The sequence below is a fragment of the Montipora capricornis genome, chromosome 8 (assembly GCF_036669925.1).
Source record: "Montipora capricornis isolate CH-2021 chromosome 8, ASM3666992v2, whole genome shotgun sequence".
NCBI classification, from domain to species: domain Eukaryota; kingdom Metazoa; phylum Cnidaria; class Anthozoa; order Scleractinia; family Acroporidae; genus Montipora; species Montipora capricornis.
The window spans coordinates 37,428,107-37,446,982 of record NC_090890.1 but is presented as its reverse complement, the minus strand read 5'-3'; the positions used below and the strand labels follow the sequence as shown (position 1 = coordinate 37,446,982).

The 18,876-nt window shown below is 38.4% G+C and overlaps 1 protein-coding gene and 1 long non-coding RNA gene across 4 annotated transcripts in view; one reads left to right on the top strand and one right to left on the bottom strand.

Moving 5' to 3' along the window:
* Nucleotides 1-6,538, bottom strand: part of LOC138058859 (zinc finger protein ZIC 5-like) — an 8,225-nt gene extending 1,687 nt beyond the window's left edge. The window contains exons 1-2 of one of the 2 annotated variants that reach the window (XR_011134102.1): nucleotides 2,003-2,623; nucleotides 908-971 (exon numbers count right to left, since the gene is read on the bottom strand). Coding sequence is in view for 1 of the 2 variants with exons in the window: in XM_068904307.1 (XP_068760408.1) it covers nucleotides 5,560-6,379 (820 nt within the window). In the remaining variant the exon portion in view is untranslated. Of the gene's footprint in view, nucleotides 1-907; nucleotides 972-2,002; nucleotides 2,624-5,559 lie in introns of those variants that run through there. The other variant, XM_068904307.1, reaches the window with a different exon arrangement.
* Nucleotides 1-18,657, top strand: part of LOC138058865 (uncharacterized) — a 48,821-nt gene extending 30,164 nt beyond the window's left edge. Inside the window, exon 4 of one of the 2 annotated variants that reach the window (XR_011134105.1) lies at nucleotides 17,214-18,657. This is a non-coding gene — a long non-coding RNA (uncharacterized lncRNA). The remainder of the gene's footprint in view (nucleotides 1-17,213) is intronic. The other variant, XR_011134106.1, reaches the window with a different exon arrangement.
* The last annotated feature ends 219 nt before the right edge of the window (nucleotides 18,658-18,876 follow it).

The window sequence follows — 18,876 nt, the reverse complement described above, 5'->3', positions numbered from 1 at the left end:
TTTATCACCCATTCATTGTGTCAACACAGACTACTTTTGAGCCTTGAGCCGAAATGGATGTAGTGTAAGGAATGAGAAAAACAGACATGCAGTCACGCCAGACACGTTGTGACACTGGTATGAAAACCTGGATGAATTTCTCTTCAAATTTAACATGCTTGCAATCTTTGCTTTAGTTTTGACATTTTGTAGACCCTTTTCAGTGTATTAAATTACCATGGCCACAGACTTTTGATCTCTGTAATCAATGGTCTGCGCGGGTGAAGAGCTTTGATCGTTTTGAATGGTTACTTTTTACTGAATAAACACGATAAATCTCTAAACAAGAATAAATAAAAATATCTTATGTGCAGCAGAATTAACAGGCTCAAGGAAATTTAGGGAAGACCAGTAGATAACCGCGCTAGTAAGGCATATATTTCAAAGTCACAGTAGGTTTAAGCTTTTGGAAACTCGATCGCACAAAATATTAGGGATATTAAGAAGGGACTTGAAATGACCCTTGTGCGGGGTAACTATGAAAATAAAGATAACCTCATCGGTTCTACATTTGTTCGTAATCTAAGAAAAATGTACTCATTCACTAGATTCGATAAATCATTGATCCGAGATGCCATAAAACACTAAGTGGGTGTTTACATGAGTCCGGGACGAAAGGAGTTGGATTGTTGTTTCTATTCGATGTTTTGCATTGAATTTTGTATTTGCTTTTTCTCTAGCGTTAGGTGGAGAGTACAAGCAAAACCCTAACAGTTGTGACTGAACATTGCAGTAATTTATAATGTAGATGTATTGCAACAACAACAATGTCGGCTCTTGTGTTTGACTGATCCTGAAGAATCTTGTGCATTATGCTATGGATATTCTTTTTTTCTTTTCCCATGATTTTGATATCCCTCAACGTTACCTCACGATATTTCTGAATCATCAAATCCAGCAGCCATCGTATTTTTCCTCATGGGTATAGCGGTCTTAAAGGGAAATATGGAAATTAATAATCTTGTAGGTGTATAACTATCACTTTACCAAGACGTTCGTATGTATCTTTTCGAAGCAAGATTCAGGTCTGGAAAATACTAAATAAAACAATAGCGACGTAAATTGCACAGTGGGCTCTAAAGTTACCTGGCCGCTACAACAATATTAACATATTTTATTGCTGCTCATTTCAATTTTGCCTCGATGATTTTAAAGCGTACCTTGTTAAATTGTATGAGTTATATGTTGTTATTGTTATTCAAATATGACTTGTGAAATTAAAGACGTAGTAATTCAACTCCTGTAGCCTATGAAAAAAGAGAAAATGATCTTTGCGCGAGGCCTGTCCACTTAAGGTGTTGAATTGGCATTCACTTGGACAAAATCCTTTTTCTTGAGATGTTTACATTACTTGAGGGCGATAATCAAAACGACAGTGATGAATTTACAGCTTGTGGTTTGACGCGATGGTTATCTGTAATGAAAACAAGGTGCTTTTGACACTTGACTTTGTTGTTTGTTTGGTTGTGTCGTAGTTTGCACCCTTACATATGCTCTCCCTTAAACTATGATCAAGTTTTGGCTCCTGTGGATTGTTGCTTTATTTTTCCGCATTGATTGCGGAAGGTTGACTCAAATTAAAATCATCGCCAGAGCGTAGTGGTTTCCTGGGGAAGTTATTAGTTTTTTATTCCTTCGCAACTAAAACTGTGAAACCGAACCCATGCATTTGTTGTAAGAGGGTTCACGGTGCATTGATACTCAAGAGTTGAGCCACGTTTCGCAAACTTTTCTGCACCTTCACAGTACTGATGTTTACACGAGGCGCTATGAATCACTCCACCTTCGCAGCGTATTTCACAGTGCTGCAACAGTTTATCTTTCATCAAGCGTGGTTTCTCAGGAGGGGCTCTGCGGGGAGGCGAGATTTCAAAAGCTCCAGCACAAAAGCGATTTCAAGTGCGTCTAGGGTTGTGATTAGCTATTGTTGACCGCAGTAGGGTGTAGAAAGATTAAATATTACCTCTTAATTTGAGCGTGGGATTCAATCTCCCTCTTTGGGAACATCGTGCGACAAAGAGTGCTTGCATGTGCATTTGTCGAAGGGCAGTTGACTTCTTTCGACACATTTCTTCCGGCTATGTTCCAGCTGTTATCTCAAACTGCTTTGCCAAGGGTTTCACAGGAAGTTTTCCAATCAATAACTTTTCCGTTGGTCTAGACAACTGTTTTTGTTTGAGGCCTTTTAAAAAATTACAGATCGATCAGGGTGAGTCTCGTAACACTAACTTATTACAATTACCTCTTGAGCAATGGTATGAATATAATTAAAAGAATAAGGATACCAGAACACAAAAGGAAACAAAAAAGTTGAGCTTTTGTTTCTGTCGTGAGTCTCATTATATTGCTTCGTGGATACTATGAAACCTGTCCAAAGACATGTGTTTTGAAAGGCCCAAGAAAAGCATTTAATATCACGCAATAAATGACATCAACCATACGTAAGGAAATACCTCTTTGTTTAGTTTTGTCCACTGCTTCTGTAAATGGGCTCGAGCCAGGTAGTCATTTATTACATCCAGGATCAGATGCCAAAAATGCTGTTTAAAATTGGAACATGTCGTAAAGAAACATCAAGAGTACAGTAGCCCGGGACAGTAGCATGACCGCTACTGAAACGCTCGAAAAATTGTTTGGGGGATGTCATTGATTTAGCTTACAGTTTTCTCAGTTTTGGTGAAAGCTTAGTAATGTCAATAAACTAACTTTAAAACTTCACAGTGGAGACTTGACTCATTTGTTTCTCCAGAAGCGAGACAAGGACAAACCATCTTTACTCGTTTGATGCCAAAGGACAAAAACGTTCCCAATTTGTTCTTGAACTAAGAAAGATCCTTCGTTTCCTATCAATCTCCGTGCCGCTCATGCATCTGACAAATCCTAAAAATACTTGCCCGGCCGTTGAAACCGACAAGTACTTACACTCTATGCTACGGCGTACTTAATGAGAATCTCTATACATGAAAATCAAACGTTTGAGCAGTTTGACCTTCTCCAAGTTTAAGTTATTGATAGATAATTCACTTTCACGTTATACATAATTGGTTTTCTTCTGATGCAGTGTATTCCTCATTGACGATATGGTCATTTGTTACACAACGTTCGGCTTACACTGTTCCTATGAAGAGAGTTAACCATTTCTTTGAACTGAAAATTTGAGCAAGTTTGTTTAATGAAAAGTCCGCGTTAGTGAGCATACAGCATGCTTTTTGAAATAAAAAATCTTGCAATGTTAATCTTTCAGGGGGCAATAATCTCGCCGGGGTATTGTTTGTGGAAATCTTACAGCATCTGATCGGGATCTCCATGCGTCTGCCCATCTTCCACGCTTTTATCGAAAAGAATCCGTCCTCTTTTTATGTTTTAGCTATCGATCAATGGGAAATCCTAACCCCTTTAAATCTGTTAAGGTATTACGGCGAACTTGTTTTCAGGGCATTTGCTCGGAATCGAGCAACTAAGATTTCTTGAATTCGTAGTAGCTTTCTTTTAAACTAAACAATGGCACGCCGGATGAAAAGGCAACATTTTGAGGGAAACTATTAGAGAAAGTATGCAAATTAATAAAAGAGGATGAAACATAAATTGTCGCCACCCTCTGAACTCATTCAATCGATTTTGAAAGTGAAGCAGATAAATTATCCTTTAAAAAAATTATTGTAATCTATTAAAAGATTTGCTCAGTTTGATTAATTGAGAGGGACTTGAAGCATGTTGTTCGTCTTGACAGCATTGAGCCAAAATCGATTTATTTCTTTGAGGAAAATTGATTGAAGGAGAATAAAAGGCGAAGGAAGGCCACTGTGTCCATGCATCTTTAATTAACACCCGACCTGATATCAACTCATTACCGACCATTCACTGTTTCATGAGCACAAAACGATAAGAAACCTTGTTTAACACTGATACAAGACTGATAAGAATCGTAAAGAGCTATTTTGGCGATAAGTTGAATTTTAGTTTCACATGCTACAAACATAAATTAAATGGTTTTGTTTTGATCGAATTGAAAATCATGTTCTAACACAAACTGTTTTTTTATCTGAAGCTTCGTTGATGGCGTGGGCAACTAATTATAGAGTGACGGCAATTTTTACTGAGTGTTGCGTTCGCTTTGATGAAGTTGAAGTGCATTTGTTAGCGACTTCAGACACTGCTCAACTTTCTTGAGTTTGAGGTTTTTTTGTTGCATGCCACAGTTTCCGTGACACAACGAGAAACGTTTACTGTTAGTGGCAACCGGTAGAAACAGCATGGTCTCTGAATGTTTGTGATAGCTGTGTGTCAGTCACCTCACGAAACGTAACTTCGTTCAAGGAAAGACCAACGTTTCTTACTTTTCATCAACGCCTCTTTGTAATTTTGTATTGTACAAAGAATCCCACCTTTCCAACCCTTTGCTTTGTGGATGAAGTGCTTAAAAGCCGCAAAATAATTACACTTACATGTGTACACATAGATTGTTTTGTCTCTTTCAACAAAAACCGATTTACAGATTTCAACAGCGTTTAGCCGCGTTTTCCACAACTTAATCTTTACCTTGTCTTTTTCGGCATTCGTAAGCTTGAGTTAGTGTACAATCCTATTCATCTCCGTTAATCAGCTGTTGTATTTACACGAAGAATTAAGCACCTGTACAGGCAATAAAAATTCATCGACATAGTGGCATCGATTCACAAGCACTCTCTTTCGACGTCTTATTTTAAATTTAAAACTGTTTCTTAATTTGCCCTTAACCGTGGATTGCGACGGATGTTAAGGTTGCGGATAGATCCTGAATGAAATAAACTAGCAAACATTTTCTAAATCGTTTTTCACTATCTGTAAATATGGTCCTCCACCAAAGTTTATTGTGCTTCTAATTTAAACATGGCCTTCCGAAGTGGACAAACATTCAAAATATCAATTTTGTTTGCAAATTATGCCCTTAACAAGAGTACCACTCTGAGTTGTTTTCAGTGTTCCGTCTCGCTCTAGGCGAAGGCGATCTCGTAGGTTTTAAAGGACTTTCTCTGTCTGAACTAATACTATCCCGCCGTCCGTTAGTTTGAGATAGCGGTGGCGACAAAGGTCTAAGTCCACCGGTCTCATGAAGTTTCATGTGTTTTCGCAGAGAGCTGGGGTGCGTATAGCTTTTGTTGCACCCTTCGATTTTGCAGATATATGGTTTGTCCGAGGTATGCACGTGTGAATGCTTTTTCCTGTCGCTAGAGTTGGCGAAACGGCGATCGCAGCCGGGGAACTCGCATTCGAACGGCTTCTCCCCAGTATGAGTTCGTTTGTGAATTTTTAAGTTCTCAGACCTAGCGAACAGTTTTCCGCATCCGGGAAAGGGACACGGAAAAGGTTTTTCCCCGGTGTGCACTCGGATGTGGTTTACCAGCTTGTATTTGGCCTTAAAAGGTTGGCCGCTTCTCCCACATTCTTGCCAGTGGCAGACATGGAGGCTAGAGTCGTTTATGCTCACATGCTCGTCCGAGATATGTGACACTAGATCAGGCATCATAGTGAACTGCTTACCACATGGCTTTCGTTTTCCTTGAACCGGATTCTGATCTATCCAAAGGCAAGTCATGATTTGGTTGGTGGGCTGTTTCATCAACGGAAGGTGATACATTCCAGGTCCCGTTGCCCCTCCATAACCAGTGGGGCCGTGATCCAAGAAAGGGTTTCCAAGACCGCCTTGCGCAAAGCGATCGCTTCGCGAGTAAAAGTCCCCTCGATACCTGAGCTGATTATTGAGAACCTGTGGCATGCCATGGTGCGAAGAAGTGGCCTCGTGGCCTGGTGCAAGAGCGCCATAGTGTATATGCGGATTGCTCGTGACATCTAAGCCTTTATGCGTCACTGCGTGATGGTAGTTTATGTTGTTTCCGTGAATTGCAGCGGTTGGTGGCGAGCTGAACATGTTGTGCCTATGTGAGTAATTGGGCGTGTTGGAAACGATGGGTTCGTGAAGTGCGAGCGAGTGAGAGCTCGATATGTTAGCCGATGCCAAGTGCGAATCCTGGTGATGGATAAAGTCGTGGGGTGGGAAGCCTTGAGAAGAAACATGACGATACGCAGGAAACGAATGGTAGAGGGTCTGCTGCGAGGACATCCCAGGCGGTTTTTGATCGAAGGCGACGGCTTCGGCTTGTGCCCTGTGCGCTGCAGCAAATCTAATCGACGAAAGATGGCTCCCGGAGTCAAACAAATGATTCATACCTAATGGCGAGTCCTTCTTGTAATCGTTGAATCCCGCGGTCGAGGTAGTTGGCAAGTTGTTCGCCGATGAGGACCTTAAAGCTGCGCTCTCGAACGACGGCAGGGAATAACGCTTGGCAAAACCGCCGTCCATTTTAAGGCTTTCCTTGAATTTGAATATGGATCAGCTCTAGGCTAGTGTAAATAATAACGATTCAAACTCTTATTACAGAGAGGCTACGCGAAAGTTTTGAGTGCAGCAGCATATGTTACACCGTTAAAACGCAGCGTGAGATTCGACTGACAATTGTCCTGCCAAGAAAGCACGCATGAGCAGTAAAGTGATCCTGGTGAATATTATGATTAGTCGTCTCCCGCAGAGCTGCGGTTATGTTCTTAATTGTTTGATAGCTTCTGAAAACAACACTATATTTGGCATTCCTTATCTTATTGACTAGCGCAGAGCGCAAACCATTTCGCTCGTTTTCAACCTGGGAACACGCCCGAGATTAAAAAAAAGACCAGTCGGAAGCGCGCGGGAAGCGCGTCGCGCGCCTTCTCAGAAAAAGAGCCGTGTCCGCCGCTATATTTTTGAAGAGCTTTGCGAATACATGTTGCCGTTCGGTAACAGCTACAGTGCAGGTGAGGATTCGGTGATAGACGTATAGGGAGGGACACAATTTGAAAGGCACAGCGGGAAAGAATAAACACCTTGAAGCGATGTCACCACTGTTACGGATAAATGTCTTGACAGGAAAGTTGTCTTAGAATACACCGAAAGCGCCCGCGAAACCATGTCAAATTTGACGTTTTTACTTGCTGACTTAAAGGGATGAAGCCTCATTGAAATTGTCCACCTAAATGTTTAAAAACACCTTAGCGCTTTATCTGCAATGTTTGTGGCGATAAATTTATTAACACCCCAAGAGACAGAATGCTATTGACAGAAATCGGCAGGAGACACCTCAGTTTGGCTTTGGTTTACAAGCGACGTAAAATTCGCGCCCGATATATCATTCAATTGCCCATAGAGGGCTAAAGCTGGTCATGCATGGGTAGGGTAGTTAACCCTCGCAGTATATATTTTTTCGTACTTTTCAGCCGCCAAAGTTGGTAACTGTACAAGCAAAAAAAGAAGCAAACATCAGATGTTATATCTGGCTTTCGTGCTTATAATAATGAAGTTGTAGAGTGTCTTGGTCTTGGTCGGCTATAGGAAAGCGTATAACACCCAATTTCATCCGGATAATTTTAATTAATGTCGGCACTGAAGTGACTTCCACTGCTAAGTACAATTCTAACGCTGCACGCCATTGTTCGTTGAAGTTTGAACCGCAGTGCCGTGAGAGTGTTTATTCATCGTTGGAGGAAGATAACATAGTTTGTATAAACAGTTCCACTGCACGGGGCGCTCTCTTTCCAAAAGTTCATGTAATTGATTGTATTCAGAGGCACAGCTATCTAATTTCCGCGGTTTGCAAGCTTAGCGGTGCACGAGGGCAAGCTGTACACCTTCAGCAGGAGAAAAAAGACAATTTTTACTCTTCCCTGCTATGCTGAAGGCAATTATTAGCGTGGGTTATTGAATTTTAAGGACCAATTCAGCATTTGACACTATCCCTCAATGAAACTGCAAGCAGAGAGAATTAACGAGAAAAAAGAAACACTGTTATGAGATTGAAGAGCCGTTGCTGGGTTCCTAGTGCCACTTGTACAAATTCATTCATGTCCTAATAAGTAATAAACGCGAATTTGCCCAGAGACAGTATTTTTTGACAGCATAATAACTTGCACGTAATACACAAGTTAGTTTTTTTTTTTTGCATAAATATGGCTTTCTGAAAGGATAACCTTGCTCGATCAAGGGGCATTTCACTTTTTCTCTCATTAATTGTTTTGATATTAATCATGTTGAGTAAAAAGGACAACCTCATGAGAAAGCTTTGTAGGGTTTTTATGAGAAAATGTCTGACTTATCGCCTTCCTTTCCAGTCTGTGTGACTTATCTTTCACAATGAATATTCTAGCGATATTACACCGTCTGTTGAGAGATAGTGTATTCAAAGAAGAGTTATCTTTTCAACAGTTTAACTTCTCAAGCGAGCGGATGGCTCCACCTGCTCGTGTTTTCATGGCTAAATATTACTCAGCTGTCTCAATTATATCCGTAATTTCTAGACACAAAGCCTAAAGGTAATTGTCCTTCGTCTCTCGGAAATGCGATTGGTGCCACATTTCGAGAATTTGACAAATTTGGCTTGAAGGGGTCTATTCATTTTTACTAAATTGCTTTATTAAAAATGCTTCGAAAATGAGAAAAAGAACTAAAGGTCCCTTTCATTTCCATCATATTTTTTTTACATCTTTATTCACCGTTAACTTTTTTACGGTCTAATGTATCCGGTTCAAGGGTACTCCTTCCGAGCTGTCGAACGTTTTAATAAACTTCACTGTGGTGAAGTTTCTTTAATCGCTTTTTAACAACTGTGAAATAAGAAATTAAAAAAACAACTGAACTCATGGTGACTCCCTAAGGAAATCGCCAAACTTTTCGTGGAATTGACCACAAAAATCTCGAAGAATCATTTCATTAAAACTCTCCTCCAACCGTGCAAAGTGCGCAGGAAATAGGCTGCAGTGTACTGCTTCGAGTATAACCACAGCGGGCGCTATTTGGAAGATAACACACGTATAATCACATACACACATATAACCTACTGTTCCTTGTTTTTATTGTACTCTAAATATATATTTAACTTTACAGGGCTTCGCGATCGACTTCGTTTTCTTCCTGTACTGTACGTAGTTTACGGTGTTTCATCTTGTGATGTTTATTCACACACCAGCATGCATGCTTGAAGTTAAGAATGCTTATTAAGAGCCTTCGCTGCGTGCTGGACGAATCTTTCCATACGCTTCAACCATGGAACTTCTGGATCGATCTATTTGTTCGGCATATGAAATTTTTTTGCACATTAAGAGCTGTTCTCAAAAATGAAATTACGAACAAGGTGGGATTATCTCTCTTCAATTCGACTTGCTTCTCTTATCGACCAAAACGACAGATTCGAACATGTTCTCAACCTTTTTTGTCCCAATAATCCGGCAATGATCGAGGCGGCAGTGAACAATTTTTTTTGTTCAGTCTGTTGCGAGTTAGCTTTTATTGTTGCCTGCATGACTTGCTATTAAATTTGTCGACCTAAAAACGTCGTACCCTACTTATAAACTTTTTATTCTAATACGTGGCCGTTAAAAGCCAAAAACTGAATATGGGATCACTGTTAAAGCTCAATTTAAAAGTACAATTCACAACGAAAAAAAATGCGCAAATTAATTTATTAACATTTCATGAATTTTGTTTTAAATGTTTTCAAAGATGCATCATGATATTCAGACTTGATTTTATGAGTTTAAATGAAATCCAATGTTAAGGATGCGGCTCAGGTTTTAATTACAAGCTTTTACCCTTGCTTTTTTGAATACGACGAGAAGGTGTTGGAAAGCAGTAATTGTTACAAAAAAAGCGCCCGCCATTAATTAGGAAAGCTCGCGTTTATTTGGAACTGAAATCATGTGTAAAAGGACAGTGCCTTTTCTTTTTTCTTTGTTTCCGTCGCAACAAGCTTCGTCACATTTAGAATTGTTTAACGAACTGCGTAGTCGTGCAGACGGGAAATATTTGATGATTAAACCCTTGTAAAAAAAACCCCTTCCTTTTTAAGAGTGCAAGAAGTATTCAATAAAACAAATGCCTCTATGGCATGACTCTGTTATCCGCGCTATTCAAGTTAAAATTTGAACGATCACAAAAGAATTTTTCTCCTCGTTTTCGTTGAGTGTTTCCCTTCAATGCTTATTGAACAACTTGCTGTGCGTGCATACAAAAATGGCAACATACAATTCAAACAAAGCCATGTTTTGTTCCAAGTTACGCTTTTTTGACTTCCCTGAATTCAAACTGTTCTCGGTTCCTCGCTGGATTAAATGTGAGAAATCTCGATTTTGATATTTGTTCGCTGCAGGAGTCGAACCGGGGTTTCAATTTGGGGATTGGTTTTCGGGGTCATTCGAAAGAGCAAGGATAAATTAAAACATTTGTAAAGTTTCAAACATGGCCTTTGTTGATTCAAAACTTAGCCCTTGTGAGTTATTGTTAAATACATCGACTTTCGTTTTGTTAACACCAGCCTGAATTTGTTTTCGTTAAAGGGCAGAAAACATTTTTTATTTCTTTCAAAACAAACATACAGCCCGACCAATGTTTTAAAGGGCATACTAATTAAGTTTTCGCTCTCTCGTTTGTGATTTTATATTAACAAAAAAGAAATCGAATCCTACACAGTCGTCAAGAAGTCTGGACGGAAATTTTGAGTATCGCACCTCGCGAAGGTAAAAAAGATTGATGGTGCTATAATTCGGTCGAAACAGATGCTTTCTGTAAGTAGAGGGCATATTATTCAAGCAGAAAAAAACAACCGGAAACTGGTTATAAATTACCCACTTCCGAGTATTTCCTTTGAGCCTGATTATGTTTAGGGTCTTTGCCCGGCAGAGTGGGACCATTAACGACAGATAAAAACGGGAAACAGGGGATAATTCGGATACAGCCGCAAATGCAAACCGGGCTGTGTTTCAAACGCGTTTTTGGGTAAGTTGCTCTCGCCTTTGTGACAACCGGAGTGCCACCTGTAAATAAAATGGCCGGCTTCGAAATAGCTGTCAAATTCGTTGATCAGTTGATTTGCCCTCGAGCAATTTACCGCGCATGCAGTCGCCCTCTGGCATATGACAACTGAGAATTTCATTTCATCGAAGACTACTTTAAAATCCACCTTTTGTAATTAATTTTCCTCACAGTCCTTTTTACTTAACGCAACTGGCTCACGTCCAGGTTACAAAATTCTCTTCTTCGCTTTGGTTTTCAATTTTAACGAAATAAACCTTATAAAGATGGTCAAAAGTTCTGAAATGTACATAGCATAAACCAGAAACACAGACGTGATAGCCGGCCAGAGATATAAACAACTCCGACTTTGATATGACCAAGCGTATTAAGATGCGAGGACAATTATCGCCGGAGAACTCTTTAAAAGTTAATTGCTGCTTGCTTAGATAAACGTCTATAGACAGAATTAAATGTATTTTAATTTGTCTTAGAGTCAAAACTGAATACGCAGTTGTGGGTTGTATTCCGAATTGAGCCCTGAAAATTAAAGAACTGTGAGATAACGACGACCGAAACTCCCGGTCATATCGACTTCAGGGAATACAAGAATATGCGCGTTGTTATTATTATTATTATTATTATTATTATTATTATTAGTATTATTATTATTATTAGTAGTATTTTTTATTTTATTATTAGTATTTTTTATTTTATTTTATTTTTATTTTTTTATTAGCATGCTACCCGATGAAAATCATGTAGCAAAAACTATTGAAAGTTTGGACCAACACCGAACGAGGTCTACGCTTTGTAAGCCTTTTTGTCAAAGTCTTCAACATGATTTGTACCGTCTTCGGTCGTATTAAGCTGTCTTTTTTTCTCAGCTCTCGCTGACGTGGTTCTGACTTGAATTCGCCTTGTAAGATCATTGCTTACTAACTCGGTTTGGTTGGGAAAGAAACGGTACTTTTCGTTTGTTGCTTGGCAGTTTTGTTCCAGCTAAAGTGAATGTACACTTGAAACCTAAAGCAGCTTCTTTCTTTATTCCAACTTGACGTCGTTTAGCAGCTTCTTTTATTTTCGAATTACTTATTGCCTAACTTTGCCTCGGGCGAGGTATCCAAAACAGGTCCTTGAATTAGCATGATTCTTTTTTTTTTTTTATCGATATGTGGCGCATTTGCAAATCTCACTTTTTTTCTTTTGTAAAATAGCTTCAGAAAGATTTTATGCGTCTGTTTCATTCTGAAGGCGCAATTTTTTTAGCCGACACCCGATCGTAAAACTTACCGCCTCTTTTTTATGGCGATAATAGCCGAGACAGATAAAAGAATCCATTCGATTGTCACCTCCTTTGACGCTTATAGATTACCTCAGACTGCGAGACAATAAGCAAACATTTAGCTCCTTTTTTTGTGAATTAATAGCCTTTGTTTACCTGAACAGCCTTAAAGCGCTAGCTTCTTTTGTCATTGATAGCAATTTGAAAGACTGTAAGAGTTTTGTGTCTAACGTGTTTGCGCTGAAGCAGATATAACAGACAAATGCAAATCGATCTCGAACGGAGAGAAACAACTGCTGTCGTTTCTCGTATTTTGTTTTTTGCGAAATAACGAAGGAAAATAATCCAGTTTCGGGTGCCATCGAGCAAACGTTTTAAATCGATCTTTATCCTGGCCGATCCTTCAACTCTTCTTACTGAGATCTAAACGATTCAGATATCCCTCGGGTAATTTGCAGCTTTGTTTTTTTCTTCCCTCCCCCCCCTCCCGCCTACGCGCCCCTCTTCCCTCTTTTGCATTTTGAGAAAGAATGCCCGAAATGGTGCTGCTCAAGTTGTAGTTGCTGGTTTTTAAGTCCTAATATCAACTTCAATATAAATAAAACCCCCTTTTTTACTCTCTTACTGTTTCCTGTATTTGTATTCGCTGTTAACTTCGCGTAACATGCAATTAAGGTTTTTTTTTTTTTGCAAGTGTCTTGAAACGTAGAAAATGTTTCCTTCCCTTTTCTTTATCAAGCCGATAAAATTTGATTCAAAACTGTATCTTCGCATGCAACCATCTGTTTCCGCCTCGCGCTTTTTTTTCCTCATCTGAACGCCCTGTGAACACCTACTCAACGCCAGAGTAGCAATAATCGGCTTAAACCGTTCAAAATGTATCAACAGTGTTCGCATCTTGGAGAGGGTGTCAAACTAAAAAAGTGACTCCAAAGCGAACATTCAGGCTCGTCGCTTTTTACTTTTCTCCCTCAAATGTGTCTTCGTCTACAGAGAAACTGAAATTTTAAGGAGGCAGGAAAAAACTCTCTCTCGCTACAAAAAGGTCACATCACTGAAAATCTGTTTTACTGAAAATCACTAACTTCACAGTTTTTGAGAGTGTAGCATGATAACTGTCCAATTAACTGCAGCTCCTCGCTGTCAGCGTTGTTGTCGATATTCGGCGTGGCGTTCTTATTATCAGCAAAGGTGGCGCTGATAACCAGTTAAAGCTTATAAAATGTTGAATTTGATTATATCTCGTAAAATGCTAAACTGAAACTGAACGAAGCCATTTCGTAATTTTCCTCGATCCGCTTTGGATCGAAAGGCAGTCTCTGTTTATGTTTGTGTATAACTAAAATACGACGTGCTTTATCGTCAGTCTGTATTCCAATTTGGCAAATTTATCATTATAATATTTCTTATTATATTTATCTCCAGAATTCGGAATACCTATGTTGCTCAATTCAGCTCCTTGAACATTTGAACTACTTAAAGAAAATGATTTGTTTCTTTTTTATTTCTTCTTTTTTTAGTTGTAGTTTAAATCTGAATACTTAACGAAATTCGAGGTTACCCAAACAAGAATAAGAAAACTGTTCAAGATACGCCAGTTGCTAGTTGCCGAAATCAAGAGCTCTGAAGAATAAATGCCTGACCATCATTCTGAATTTTATATAGTCAGAGATTTTAGCCTCAGTCGAGGAAAACTAATTCTTAATCTGAGACCTACGACAAAAATTCTCAGCTGGATTAATTCGAAGTATCTACATTTTCTAAAATCATGTCAAATTTTGAAATTAGATCCTGTTTCTTGTCATACTCTGTTCCAGTGTTCTCTGTTACAAGTCGCTCTGCATGGAAACTACTTTCATTAGTGATGCCTTATATCTTCGTCAGACTTCGTTTTTTTTTTTAAATCAAAATCCTTAACTGTTCCCATTTAACTGAAGGATTTTCTTCTGAAAAATCTTTGTACTGTGACACGAACTCAATTAGCTACAGCAGAAGGTCTTCATGCCGAGTTGAACATTTCTTGTCATCCTTAGGTTTAAGATAGACATGCAAAATCTGCCTAACTCACTTGTAACTTTTAAAAATATATTGAGCCTTAAAACAATTCTACAGGAACAATTGTACAAAAAGTATAGGAATAATACTTTCCTTGCTTTTTTTCTTATAAATAAACGTTCATTGTCTGTTTTTTTTTTGTTTCACTCTAACGGCACTAGGTTAGGATTTGTCCCCGCATTTATTCCGTGTACTCTCACATTGGCTCCTTAAACTGAGAAGAAAAAACAAAGAATCGATTAGAATGTAATAAAAATCACTTTTCCTATGAATTTTGGTTCATATAAGGGGTAGTTGGAGACTTTATTCGACCACGGTTCGTATTTTCTTCCAGCATATTTTTCGGACTCGTCCGATGATATACGCCATTCTCAATCAGTCAACGTCGAACTGGATATTAAAGCATGACTATTTTCGTTAAATTGTTAAGACTGTTTCGAAATCTGAACTTAAAACTCGACCCGAAGAAGTACTAAAATACACAGTTTCTTTTAGAAAAAAATAACCTGACACTTTCATGTAGATGACAAATATTTATTAACACAACGATGCGTCGCAATGAATGAGATATTGACTTGGATCTCCATTCGATAGATTTTATTTCTATTTGCAATCCTTAGATATTTAAAAGCAAGTAAAAAGAAATCATGAAACAGTGTTAATTTCAGCTTTTTAAAGTATTCATTTTGGAAAATCCACACTGAATATTCATCATGTGTGTATTGTTTAAGAATTAAGCTACAAACAACTTCTTTTTGGGAGACAATCCAATCATAGTTCTATTCTTTTTAAAAAAACTCTTACCACTGTAGCTGTTCAAAAAGAAGCAACCGATCCATTTTCCATTTCTCTTTGACTCCATCTTTTCTAGTTCCTTAACGAACGAAATCTTTCCTTGCTAAAATAGACATCAAATGACAGAAGGGCGCCTACGTGATTCGTAGTTACTATGCTTCACTGATTCCATTGCAATTCTCACCAAGTATTACTGGAATTTCCGTAGTATTTGTGGCTTTGGTACGGAGGGTCCCTTCACTGACTCTAACTGGGAAAGTGAACAAGACGATTTTGTCAAGGGGAATGGCTATTTTCTCAACTTTCTGTGTTCTAGAAGTGTTTTTTTTAAACAGGTGGCTTTAGTTCTTCAGAGCGTCAAAGAGTCTTTGCATGCAGCGTTTCGCTGCAAGAGCCAGGTAGATGTCTTTGTTAATGCAAAACGAACTAGCTATCGAGGGACGCTTAAATATCTTTTTAGGGGATTTAATTTTTTCGTTAGTCTCAAGAAAATCAACGCAACTTCACATAAAGCTCAGTGCAGATTTTCTGCGGTGCTCTAATCAAAGTAATCTCGGACTGTTTGTTGTTGAACAACTTTTTAATTGTTTGTTAAGTGAAAACTTATTTCTTTCCTACGGTTAGCTTTTTTCTGTTTATATTTATACAAAAAAAAATTCGAAAAAAGCCAATTCGTTTTCCCTTTTTGCCTTATTTTTCTTGGAAAAAAAGGCAGAAAAAAAGGCAGCGCCGCTTGTCTAGAATTTTAACACGTTCCTCCTGGGGGGCCCGCTGTGATTACAGGCTAAACATCTAACTAGAATAACAAAATTCTAAAGAAACAATCTTCAAACATAGAGGAAGTTTCAGATTTATATTTGAAGGAAATATAAAATGAAGGAAGCTGTAGGGACCAGCAGACAAAAGCGGGGTTGAAAGAGGTCACTTTTCTGTTGCTGTGTTAAGTTTTCAAAAGCTCACACTTTTAAGGTGTTCAAAGAAATTTTACTTTAATAAGAGAAGTCGGGACCTTTGAGGTGTAGATTCAATGGCAAAGAAATTTCACCTCACGTCGAGAAGCGATATTAGCAACTTCACAAAAAAGGAAATCTTTATGAGACGACGATTTCATTATTTCGCATTTGGCTCGCAAAAAAATTTCGTATAATTGAAGTGTCGATCTTGTTGTGTGGTAGTCGAAAAATTGGATGCTTTTCTCTCATGAATTAACTAATCATGTATGAAGAAAAAGTCGATCGAACATGCCTGCCTTAGGGGAATAAAGTAAAATAAAGTTGACAGCAAGTCGCGTTTTAATAAGCCCGGTGTCATTCCTTAGAAATAAAAAGTGTATGTAGATGTGAAGTCGTGAAAATAATTGTTTTCACAATCTGGACCATGAAATGGCTAATGTTTTATCTCCTTAGAGAATATGTCATCTATTTTTAATTTTTTTTTCCCGATATTGGTGTTTCAAAATGTTCATAAATGTAAAACCTTCAACGATCACCCAACATTTCTTTGATCATTCGTCTTCTATAAAGCTCAGCGAACGCTTGTGGCTATGATTTTGTTCAGATTGGCAATTAAATTGAGTTTTCGCCGCAATCGCCAAAAATTCTGTCCTCGTGTTTACTGTTGTTTAAGGCCTTGCTGTTTTCTTCACAGGCCTACTTTATGTTCGAAGTTGCAAAACCTTTAGCCTGGGCTCAGTCTGTGTCCTGAGTCCAGACGGGTTACTTTATATTCCTTTCTTCTCAATTATACCAGTGTAAGGCAGGAGGGAATGTATATGAAAGTTTTTATGAGGTTACTGAAAGAAATAGCTGTAAGTATATTTGTGAGTTCTGTTGGATCTTCTTGTACTTCGACTCAACCTCAGCAAGATAATTGGATAATCTGAGAATTTTTCTTGCTGGGTTACAATATCATGATCTTAGTAAGAGCTCAAAGGATTCGATGGGGGCCTTTCCTTCGTAACAGTGAAACAGATATTTATTGATGTACAATTGCAAATGGAAAACTGAGATTTATCCGAATCTATATGTAAGGAAGAATCGCGTTTTCCACATACATTTAGCTTAAAACTAGGATTTTTTCCCAAAAGCTCCAAGGATTGAAAAATCATGATCTTAAACGTGTAACTGGCCTTCATTAAAAGAATCCCTGCGGTTTCATATATCTGTTTTGTATTTCTGCTTCTTTCAGCCTGCGGAAATTTCAGCAATGCAAGGAAAACAAAATACAAGGAAGAGTGTTAGTCTCCTTTGTTAACCATGTCGTGCTGAAGATCAGGAATACACCCTCAAGTTCAGATCACACGTCTTTAAAAAATCATTTTACTGTTGCTAAAATATCTGTGACGTTTGCTTTCAATATCTAGTACTAGTTTTTTCTATTGGCCCAGTTTACTATATGAGTTTGCATTGTGTACAATCCCGAAGCCATATGTACAGACGCAGACTCTGTGGCCTGTGGTGAGACCATTATGAACATCCCTGTATGCCTTACTATTATATCAATGCCCTGAGCTCTTTTTCCTATAGTTGACTACTGAGAAGGATTGATGTAGTGAGTGAAAGCCCAACTTGAGTTTATTTGTTCTTTTGGCACTGCAAGGATACCGTATTTTCAGACGGAGGAGGCATTTCTCACCGGAATATACAGTAAAAGTGGCGTACTTATTAATTTTTCCCTGTGGACGTTTTTTCAACATCCTCCTAATTTTGACTTATTTTTCACGTTTTCCTCGCCATTTTCAGACCGCGGATATTTTATGTTTGAAGTTGCCGATCCTTCATGCGATCAGCTTTGAAAAAGAAACTTGAAGTCAATTTCATTTAAATGATTGCAATTTTAGAGTTAGGTAACGAACTCAAAAGAAGGAAATAACTGGTAGAGCAAAGCACTCATAGAAAGCACCTTTTCCACACAGGCAGTTCAAACCTGGGATATCCCCATTTATCAGTCACAACTAGAACGACCATACCGGCAGACCAAAGAGCTCTTAAGGCCTGACCGCAACAGCAACATATAGCCACAGAATGGTCAACGCATTATTTGTTTCATGAAGTGAAACCTCCTAACATCTCATCAAACAGGTGCCCAATGGAGAAGCAGTTGCTGGCTAGGGATTTCATTTCAGGCCTTCCGGGAACTTAAATTTCATTTCAAGCCGTGGTGCGAACCCTTCTGTTCAACAACATTAAATGTCTCAGAGAATTTTTGTTTCCTTGTTTAGGCTTCTTGTTGTAGTTTGTTTGTTTGTTTAAGGTATTCAGTTGTGTCACCAGGTTTGAATAAATGTTTTCGGCGGGTGGGGTACCGTTCAAATCCAAACGTCCAGCTTATAAATTGAATTGTTGCTGCGAATTTTTATTAATTTGTACGTGCTTTAGTTTCCGTGCTTGTAACATCTTTAAAACTGACTGATCAAATATGGCTATCTTCGAAACAGTTAAGTTTGCACAAATAAAGTATAGAGGGGAACATATAATTTCAATGTCGTTTGTTTTCTAGAAAGTTTTATTTTATTCCTTAAAGATAGTCCTCATTCCTTATTAATCTGACACGACTTGAATTTTCATATCAGTGCGCTTGATGCCAAGAATAACATTTTACATCCGAACACGTTTTCCTTCCTTACACCTCATTTAACAAATGTTGCGTCTCTTTTGACTTTGAGTAAATAAATCGCTTATCAGACTCGTGCATGTGAAGCATGAACGCGTTTTACAGGCAAATTTTGTTCAAAGAGCTAGTGCCTTCAGGTCAACAGAAATCATAGACTGGAAATAATAGAAGAAAGGTGGAAAAAAATCTCTTTTTCGAAATGAATTGTATTTTTCGGACGAAAAAGTTTGCATTTTTA